The following is an 11,097-nucleotide window of genomic DNA, read 5'->3' as shown; positions in this document are numbered from 1 at the left end:
ACTAGATCGATATAAAATGACTAAAAGGGAACAAAGAAAAATTACAAAAGAATAGAAATATTTAAATCTTTAAAAAGAATCCAAAAGAAAACTAAGAAACTTCTAATTCAAATAAACCGGGTTTCGATACCTGTGGTGGGCAGAGCACAGATAGCCCATTGTGTAGCTTTGTGCATAACTACAAACAAACAAAGCGCCTCCAAATTCCTGAAATTAAACCATTAACAAGTGACTTGCAAGTCTGAAGTTGTTTATCTTAAAGATCTTTCAGTTTTGTCCAACATACGGTAAGTGTTGGCAGAAGTAGTCCCATAGGACTTGGTTTCACTTTGAAGTAAATCCAGTGCGTGTGCTATAGGTCGCATGACGATTACGTATTATTTGATGAAATTTATATTACCTAGGTTGAAACGAGCGATGCCCAGCTCATCACACAATTTATTGACTGAACCCTCTCTCTTAGTTATTATGCTCTCCAGGGGAACGAATATATGGTACATAGAATTCCACCGCGTAGCGCATGGAACAACAAAATGTTCACCCAATTCTTGTTATAAGATCAGTTGCTACGGTACTACGGCTCTGTTTGTTAAAATGTTCAAACAGTTCTTGTTGTATAAGGTCAGCTGCTACGGTGCTATGGGTATGTTTGTTCAAATGTTCAAACAGTTCTTGTTGTATAAGGTCAGCTGCTACGGTGCTACGGCTCTGTTTGTTCAAATGTTCAAACAGTTCTTGTTGTATAAGGTCAGCTGCTACGGTGCTATGGGTCTGTTTATTCAAATGTTCACCCAGTTCTTGTTGTATAAGGTCAGCTGCTACGGTGCTACGGGTCTGTTTGTTCAAATGTTCACCCAGTTCTTGTTGTATAAGGTCAGCTGCTACGGTGCTATGGGTCTGTTTATTCAAATGTTTACCCAGTTCTTGTTGTATAAGGTCAGCTGCTACGGTGCTACAGCTCTGTTTGTTCGAAAGCGTCTGGACCTTCGTAAATAGCATTCCGGACACTCTCTTGAATGTACCGTCGCTCAAAATAGCTATTATGTAAGTCCACTGATGGCTGCTTCCACGATTAGACTCACTGTTAAAAACATCTATAAAGAAACGTCATCTTTTTTACCAGATTCCATTTTATAACATTAGCTAATGTACATTACGACGCAATCTCGCGCTAAATATTGCTTTGATGGAATGACGAACGGAAATAAGGAGAAGTGACGAAATGACGTCTTGTTGCTGTACTGTAAAAGTTCAATCAGGACACAACATGTTCACGACAGCAACTGCATCACGTAACACGTTTGATAGTTTTACGTAAGCAAAATGTAGTGTAAATATAAATATATACAATATATTATACGAAAGTATATAATACTATTATATATTATAATAACTATATAACAATATATAATATACATAATATATAATATTATAAATATATATATTATTCATCATTTTATTAATAATAATATATAATATAACGTATATTATTAATCACGATTTATAATAATATATATAATATATAAAACGTTTTAACCAAGAAAAGTTTCTGCTAGAATTCTCCAGCTCAGGAATTTAATAAAACAATCAACAGTACTTCTACGCTAAATTTTGACATAAAAATAAATTAACAAACCTTCTAAATTAATATTAAATTAAACTAAACATTTAAACAGTAAATATTAAATATAACAATATTATAAACAAATACAAAAAACGCTTTATATATATATTACGTTACGGATAGCCAGCAAGTCATTGCTACAGATCGAATCAGCTGAATATGTCAGGTAGATTAGGCAAGACTAATTTAAGTCCGAAACAATATATATATATATATATATAATATTATACAATTATACAAAATATAATTATATACAATATACAAATTATTATAATTTATATTAAAAATGTAGCGAGTTACCTGCAATCGCGTCGAACATAGCGGCTCTAGGTAGCGCGCACTATTTATATTTGAGTATATTTTGTTTTTGAATTTCGCGCTAGCCGTCCCTAATTTAGCAGTGTAAGAAGGGAAGGCAGCTAGTCATCATCAGCCAACTCTTTTACCAACGAATAGTGTGATTGACTGTCACATTATAACGCCCCACGGCATGTTTGGTGGGACGGGATTCGAACCCGCGACCCTCAGATTGGGAGTCGAGCGCCCTAACCACCTGGCCATGCGGGCCTTGAGAATATTTAGTAAAATTAGTAAAAATAATGTCATTTTAAAGAAAGAACCAAACATCAATAAACGGAAAATTAAGGAAGCAATCTTAATTGAACAAAATAGCCCACTCTAAACCAACACCCCTGACTGCCAAGATGCTTTTACTAAGCTGTTAAGCAATCTCAGTCATTTGGCCGCTTTGTTCCATACTATATATATATATTCCTATGTAAATTACTCATACCTGATGATGACAAAACTTTGTCAAAATATTGTATATTAGTTACCATGTTAAACTTGGCATGGAGTTTCTTCATTACCCATTCAAGCATTATTAAAATTATACATCACAGAATGGGATTTCTTCTGGACCGAGAGGGCCCGGCATGACCCGGTGGTTAAGGAGCTCGACTCACAATCTGAGGGTCGCGGGTTCGAATCCCTGTCCCACCAAACATGTTCGTCCTTTCAGCCGTGGGGGCATTATAATGTGACGGTCAATCCCACTATTCGCTGGTAAAAGAGTAGCCCAAGAGTTGGCGGTGGGTGGTGATGACTAGCTGCCTTTCCTCTAGTCTTACACTGCTAAATTAGGGATGGCTAGCGAAATTCAAAAATAAACAAACAAATTGGACCGAGAGCGACTTAGTGATTAACGTATCGGACTGGAAATCCAAGGGTCTCGGGTTTGAAATGTTTTGCGTTATAAGAGTAGCAGTTAATTTCGCTATTTGACTACAAGAATAGCAACCTCCCACAGTGGTTGCTGCTGACTGGTTGTGCTCCCTATGGTCCGCTGTTCAAAATTAGACGCTATGCCTAAAATCACATGAGGTCTACCTCTTCGTCGTTTAGTTCATTTATCACTTCCTCGCGAAATTCAATAAAATTAACAAATAAAACTCTTTAAGACACCCAAAGTAAATCTTACTAAGGATATATGAACTATAGTAATTGAGTTTAGTGACTGTTCTTATAGGTGTTGATCTTCAGTTCCGCGGAAATCATCATGATGACTAAATAGTTCTATTTCTTGGTTGAGTCAAAGGTGTTTCAGGCATGAGATTTGCTTCTTCGCTCTTAATAACTAATAATAAGTAACACAGCGGCAAATACACAGTTAATAGAAGTATTATAGAGTGCGTTAAATACCCAAGCCACACATCGAACGTTACCTAACATGAAGAAACTACAACCATCAACTGCAAAACGTTTAAGATAGGGAGAAAAAATATTTTTATTGAACAGGAAGTGAACATGAACGAGGAAGTAGTCCATTTTTATTGCCCTTTCGATTTGTAGCCAGTTTCTCTGCCACTTTGTGTAATTGAATTTCAGATATAGCAACATGTAGAATATGATCATATACTTGAAAACAGTCACTAGAGGTACCAACCTACTGCTGTCGAATGTCTTTTTACATCTAGATTGCCTAAGGGTATAATTTTGTTTTCACTGTGTGTGTGTGTGCATTCGCTAACTTTCACCGACTTACCCCACGTGATCTGTATGCTGTAAGGCTGTTAACGTCACGTTGACCAGCTGCTGATGAATGAGTGAACGTTTGTACTTTATTCAGTAACTACGGTGATCTTCGTGCAACATGATGTATACACCTGCAGATGAGCTACAATAACGTTTGGAAGCTGTTGGTGTGAAATGCGTGAATAACACCAAAATAAATGAGTAGTTTGAATATAGCTTGATGGGTACATGACATCTAGAAATCATGCAGGAATCTAGTCATCGATCTCCACAGACTTTTCACAAGAGTATGAGTGCTATCAGTCTTCAGTCTCTACAGACTTTAGGGTCCGTAGCAGCTCCCCACACTATTCGTCGCAACTGCGGTATTTTACCAGACGTGCCAGAGAATGGAGAACTATCGCTCGTTGGTAATTCATACCACAGAGAACATCATCAGCGGAAGTGCGCCATCTCAGGTGAAAAGGATGAGTGGGACAGGTGAGTGACTATTTTCTAATGTATAGAAAGTACCCCTTAATGATAGGGGCTTTAAAACAGCAAATCAAAGATACACTCATTTTTTTTTCTTTTCTGTATCAAAAATGTATAATTTATGTCATAAACAATGAATGCGGAAGTTTAAAAAGGATTATTGTTTTTAACTACCTCTCCCTGTTGTAAGCAAAAATAAAACTCTTCAACAATATTTAGGTAACAGAAAAGAAAATGACATTTGTTTGAATGCGATTGTCATACAGGAGCTGAAAAATAGTCGAAAGTCCAAACCCGCCAAATCAGTGATAATACAGTCTCCAATATATCCCAATTTTTCGTAGAAGCATAAAACAAACACCACTTCCTCCAAAACAGAAAACGCGATATATTATTAATTTCACCCAAAGTATAAAGATGCAAAGAACCCTTACGGATGAACGATCTGCCTAAGAATTTTTTATTTTGCAAGCTACAAACACTTCTTTAATCAAACTATTTTCTATTTGCTTCTGAAAGAACAAGTTTACTTTAGATGCAATTATATAATTTTTTTCAGCTAAGGGACACAACTAGAAGAAAATGTTCAGTTTTTCAATACACCCGATGAGAAAAAATGCGGGTGAGTAGTCATATATTATGATGTATAAGTATGTACTTGTATTTGGAAAGCTGTAACGAAAAGTCTTGCTGTTATACTGACTATTTGCTTTTGTTTTCTTCATGTTCAACCTTCAGCCTTCAGAAGATAATTGTAGGTTTGTTTCAAAGACCACAACCAGTCTTGGAGGTTGGAGAGCTTGCTTCTTTACACGAAACTCTACGGTAAGACTGGTCTCTGTTATATCTTATCTATTTCCTTCTTAAATATCAGACCAGGCTAGGTTTCAAGATTTATTTTATTTTAACTAAGGTAATGTCTACTACATCTTGTCTTTGTAGTCTGTATTATTTACAATGTACTTTCCTATTTTTATTTTGTAAAACGATATCTATAGGCCTTAGTACTTTTCAGATCCAAAAGGATTCGTCTAGCGGTAATCTGTTATAGCAAGCGTTTACTTCTTCAGTGTCTTGTACAGCCTAAAATAGGTCAGCTAATATATAAATGTTTAACGTATCTCTATTATTAAATCTGCAGTATAGCATCGAAATTTGTCTCAGAATATTTCATATTAAACAATATGATTTATTTGTAACAGGTATATAATATCTCAGATATGTCAGACCAGATTATCAATAGTTTTCGCTATTTTTAAAAAGTTTGCAACATCTGTGTTACTCGTATGGATTAAAAGCATCATTTATTTCAGAATTTGTTCCTGACGAAACAGAAATGCAAAGATCGATAATAATTTAAATAAAACTGTCGTATAAAGTAGTTTATTACTGAATATATATCCATGACTTAACAATAGCTAAGATTATTTTCTCGATTAAAAGTGAAATGATTCGGTAATATTTGTTTTCTATCGAAAGCTTTTTTTGGGGGTACCACAACTATTTTTCCATGTGTGACTTGGAAAATTTCCAGTTAATTTTTAGACAAGGTAATGACTTCATGCAGAGAAGGTAAAATATGTTCCCATTGATTGTCACACAGCCATTGTTTCTATTAGAGAAAATAAAGATATTTCTCATAAATCTTAAGGTATGCTTAATCATTTTAATTAGGCTTCTAGAATTCTGGGCCTCTAACAACCTCACCCTTGGAAAAAACTTTTTCCAAGAGAAACATACTAAATAGCATTTTCTTTTCATTGCAGAAAACTTCAGAACACAAATGCCGGTCCGTTTATATACGAATATTATAAGGTACGAACATTTGTGTATTACTATTCAATTCATAGGTAAGATTTTAATATATGATAATATATTTTTCGTGCGCAGATTACATATTTTGTACAACGAAACCTATGATCACCTATGACAAATCAAATCAGATTACATATTTTGGACAACGAAACCTATGATCACCTATGACAAATCAAATCGCGAAAATATCGGAAGCTACTTGTTAATCGATTTCTTTGTTTAACTGGCCTATAATTAAAAAACAAACAAACAAGAAACAAGATAAGCCTTACTTAAAGTTCACTTATGTAAAATTTGAAATGGTAGCTTTAGTTTGATTTAACTTAAGAGCTCACCTTGGTTACAACCTTTGAAAACTCTTGAGCTTGTTAAAGATAGACAATTCTGATATCATACTTTTGTGTGGACTTGTTAAAACTGGACAAACCTATTATCAGACTTTAGTATGAGCCTGTTAAGACTGACCATTCCTAATATCATGCTTTGTAATGAATCTGTTAAAGCTGAACAACTCTAATAACAAACCTTCGTATAATGGGTTAAATACTGAGGAAAAAACATTACCATAAAACTGAACATTTACAATACCATACTTTGGTATGAATTCATTGAAGTTGAAAAACTTATTACAGTTTCAAAATATTAATGTTTTTAACATTTTTCATTTGTTTCGTCAATTAAATATTTCAAGGTAAATAAAAATTGATGCAAATCAAATATGAAATCGGAAAAATTGAATTTATTTTTCTCGCTCACGTAGATTTTGTATGTAAGTAATCAGTTTTTCATGATTGTATCTGTTATGTCAAAATATACTATTGTTAATAAAACAAGCCTCTATAGAAGTAATAACAGGCGTAACAAGGCCACCCTCAAAATGTTTATAAATCTTATTAAACAGTATTCACACTTCAACATAAAACAACCCACTTCTATTCATTGAATCGTTGACTTTTAGAAGTCTGTATTTTCTTTATTTATAATATATAGCATTCATAGAGGCATTTTACGAGCTATGAACAGTATTAATTATACAAAGTCGTTTTTGTATGAATAAATATATATATAAATAGCAAGTCAAGATAGTAACACTAAATATGGATATTATTACAACACCAGATTTATTATCTTCTTTGTATACAGTGTAGATTATTAGAATATTATATTTATATTCTGAATGATTATATTTAGACATCTGTACTTGCAACTGACTCGAACTAACGTAAATTTCTGGCACTATCCTAATCATCTTTTTTTTTTACATAACTTCATCTAATCATGCTAACTCTGCACTGAATTCTGTAATTATTTTATTCTTCAATTAGATTTATATATGAACGCTATATCAAATAAAAGAAATAACATGAGGTCCATTATTTACTATGATACTAATAGCGTGTAGCTAATCTAAATTACCTTTCATTGTTGTTATATTTTTTTATTATATCGTTATAAAGTTTTAAATAATCAACATATGTTTTAACATTGAAAATTATTTACTCGTAGACTGTATAAATTACTTCCTTTTTTATATGGCGTATTTCCAACCTGACGAAAACTGTCTTTCATAACTGTGCAAGCTAAAGCGTATTGTAACATTAAGGTAAGTTCCCCATGCACTGATGTTTCTATATTTTCCTCACAGCAACAAATACTAACCAAAGGAATGATGTCCCTTCGAGAACATATTCGTCAATCTAAAGGTATGTCTATATGTTCTTGATGTTACTCTATGTTCTATGTTTTTAATAAGTTGAATTACCATAAAGCAATATACATTGCAAAATATGTCAAAATAAACACAATATTTTGTAAGTTCCTTGTAATTGTTTTTGGTTAATTATAATAATTTAGAATTATTTTATAAAGGAAATTATCACAAAAAAAACTCATTGCGTAACTCAATTAACGTAACAGTTATGAAATTGATACGTTCTTTGCTAGAAATTATACTAAATCTTGAAGTTGTTTTCATTTGTAATATTTTTACTGTACCTCAAACCACATATAACCTTCGAGTAGTTTTGCGCGAAATTTCAAAAAGAAAGAAACAAACAAACCTCAATGACGAACAGAGCCTCCGTATGAAAATTAGAGTTTACCTATTCATAAGTAAGGATTTCAAAGTAATCAATCCAGTTCAACATATAATTTGCTTCAAAAAGTATAAAACACAAAGAAAATACATTCAAAATGAACAAATCTCAATTTCTGGTTGCATCACGTATAACTATGATAATAATAAGAAAAAATAAGTTTCTAAGTTCTTCTTTCGTCATTAATAATATTCCACAAACATTGTTTATGGTAATGCATTGTTACAGTTTATCATTCTTTCGAAATCGTTGTATCTTCTACTTTGAACATATATAACTTTTACTGTTATGCTCAATACTTTTAAGTCTTATTGTTAGCATCAATAATTTATACTAGTTACTGTTACGCTTCCTACACTCTTTATTAACCACGTTGCTCCAAACTATATATTAACCAAAATCCTTATTAATAATCTCAATAACTTCTGTCAATTACCTTTATATCTTGCATACTACGTGAAGATTACAGCTCGTAGTATCTACTGGCTAACTTCGTATCTTCTAGAATACATGTTACAGTTAACTGGAATTCATGATTCCCGACTCGTTGCTGCCAAACGTACTCTGTACTTTTGAGCCTGCTATAAAAGTGATGATGATATCCCACTATTCGATTAACAGCCTAAGTATTGGCAGTGCATGCTGTTGAACAGCTGCCTTTTTCTAATAACATCTATTAGTTCTAAATTTTTCAATGATATCTCTTGTGTAGTACTTATCTCTATGCCATTTTATCTCTGTGAATCCTATTATCAATTTCAATAATTTCTGTTAGTTACTATACAGTAACGGAGAGTGCACTCGCACTCTCTGTGTTGGAATAGCACGGATGCCCGTATTAAAGCAATACAAAAGTAATTTTAATTTTTTCTCTACAAGTTATCAGAAGCTAGATATGAAGAGCTACTTGGCATAGTCACTCTATCTTCGGTGTATATGCCGCTTTTCAGCTATCCAGAGCGTCCCAAAGTCGAAAAGTGGTGAATATCCAAAACTGAGATTTCTTATTTTTGTTCATCATCATCTTTCTTCAACAGGCTTAGCGCCTATCTAGTTCAACCAGTAACTATTTGATAGAGCAAAACAGTCTTCACGATATTTAACTACCTACTTTATTATTATTATATGCAAAATGTATAAAGCTTTAAAATACTCTGTATAACATAGTAACCCACGTACGCCATATAAAAAAGTAATAAAACAAGTATTAGGAAAAAAGTAATCGCTAAATAAAAAAATTATGTAGAGCTGGTCACTGAACTTGTAAAGTTTGGACGGCTTAGTCTGTTATGTGACCATTAGCCGATCAAGTGATATGTTCACTTCCATCCCTATTTTGTTTGGTTCCTTTTTCAAGTTCAGTAGTCAGCCCTACATAGCTCTTATATTTAGCGACAAATTTTTCCTAATAATGTGTAAATACTGCTAGTACCCTTTATATTTCGTATCATTAACCTGAATAACGTCTAGCAGTTATTACCTCTTTGCCTCTTACATTCTATATGTCATGCTATAACCTGTTTTTCCTTATTAACGTTAATGTTTTATACTAGTTACTTTAATGACCTCTATACCATATAAATCCTGTTATTCGCAAGTGTAAATCAGCCAAATTATCTCTGCTACTTTATGTAATTAACCTCTTTTTGTTTTCTATTTTCAAACTGAATAGCTTTTGCTATTTAACAACGTACTTATTATATTCCATTAATCTTACTATTGACCTCTATATCTAAAATTATTAACCTTAATGGCTTTTACTAGTTATTTCTTTGTTTTCTGTGGTCTGTAAGTCGACTGTTAACCTTATTAATTGCTACTATTAACCTTCACAATTTATACGTGTTACCTGTGCCTTCACTTTCTTCTCAAAGTTCTAACACTATTTACTTCTATGCATCCGTCTCTGAATCTTTATATTTTTTGTATTAATTTCACAGCATTGTGTTATCCATCGTTATAACTTACATATTTGCTTTGGTATCTTCTAAACTTATGCAAATACAAGAATGTTTACGGGAAACGGAACGAATTCGAAATAACCTTACAATTATATTTTTAGCTGTATACATAGAAATGGGTGAAGAAAGTCTATGGTTTATTTATCATTTCACAAATAGTTCACGATTGCAGCATGCGAGATGATTCCATGCAAAGAAGTTTGTCCCTTGGTGGCTTAGTGGTAAGTCTGATGGGCATGTAAAACTAAAACTCGGGTTTCGATACCCGCGGTGTGCAGAGAACAAACAGCCCACTAATTCTCAACATTGTATTCAACAATAAACAACTAAATACATACTTTTTTAAATTATTGCCACATCTAGCACCAAAATAATTATTTTAATCATATTCCATTTCAGTATTTGCTTAATACCAAAATTATTAAAATAATCATATATTTTTTATTAACTCATGTTAAATTTTAACACCCAGTAATGTAAATAACATATTTAGATTTTTTTCACCTAAAATTAAGTATTATTCTAATTCTTCTGAGAATAATCGTACGCAATTTCTAAGATCACGAATAACTTAAACTTTACAAACTGAAACGCTTTATGTTTACAAGATTAATAAGTTTCATGAACGAATCTAACTATATTTAATGATTAAGGTGTGATATAAAATTGAATTTTGACACGGTTTATTGGTAAGCTTTTCATAAACACACCATGAGATGCGTAATTGAAAAAAAAAGTACATAAATTGAAAAATAAACATTAAATATAAATAACCTCAATATGAAATTACAGTAATTAAAAAAATGTAGAACATGGATCAGTTTGTTTGAGAACTTTTTGAAGTTTAAGCTTCTTCATGAATAAGCAATTTGAGAAGGGGTTTTAAGAGATTTTCTGAATGCATCTATTTCAGTTGCTTCCATCACCGTGTGATTGATATTTATTTTGCTATAACTCGTTATTTAGGAAATCGTTTAATGAAATTAGAGTTAAAATGTTAACTATTCATTATTTATTTTCAAATTTATTCGTAATTATTTCATGTATATTTTATCTTATTTTGCGATTAATAAGTTCAGTTAAGAATATAAGG

At 32.4% G+C, this 11,097-nt stretch overlaps 1 protein-coding gene across 2 annotated transcripts in view; it reads left to right on the top strand.

Annotated features, from left to right (window-relative positions):
• LOC106457897 (proline-rich protein 5-like) overlaps positions 1 to 11,097 on the top strand; it is a 53,573-nt gene that overhangs the window by 25,292 nt on the left and 17,184 nt on the right. The window contains exons 2-5 of one of the 2 annotated variants that reach the window (XM_022383955.1): positions 3,153 to 4,138; positions 4,871 to 4,957; positions 5,899 to 5,947; positions 7,593 to 7,650. In XM_022383955.1, coding sequence (XP_022239663.1) covers positions 3,903 to 4,138; positions 4,871 to 4,957; positions 5,899 to 5,947; positions 7,593 to 7,650 — 430 coding nt within the window. In that variant the 5' untranslated portion in view covers positions 3,153 to 3,902. Of the gene's footprint in view, positions 1 to 2,743; positions 4,139 to 4,870; positions 4,958 to 5,898; positions 5,948 to 7,592; positions 7,651 to 11,097 lie in introns of those variants that run through there. The other variant, XM_013917346.2, reaches the window with a different exon arrangement.

This window comes from Limulus polyphemus, unplaced genomic scaffold (assembly GCF_000517525.1).
Source record: "Limulus polyphemus unplaced genomic scaffold, Limulus_polyphemus-2.1.2 Scaffold388, whole genome shotgun sequence".
NCBI lineage: Eukaryota > Metazoa > Arthropoda > Merostomata > Xiphosura > Limulidae > Limulus > Limulus polyphemus.
This window is presented reverse-complemented; position numbering and strand designations above follow the sequence as displayed.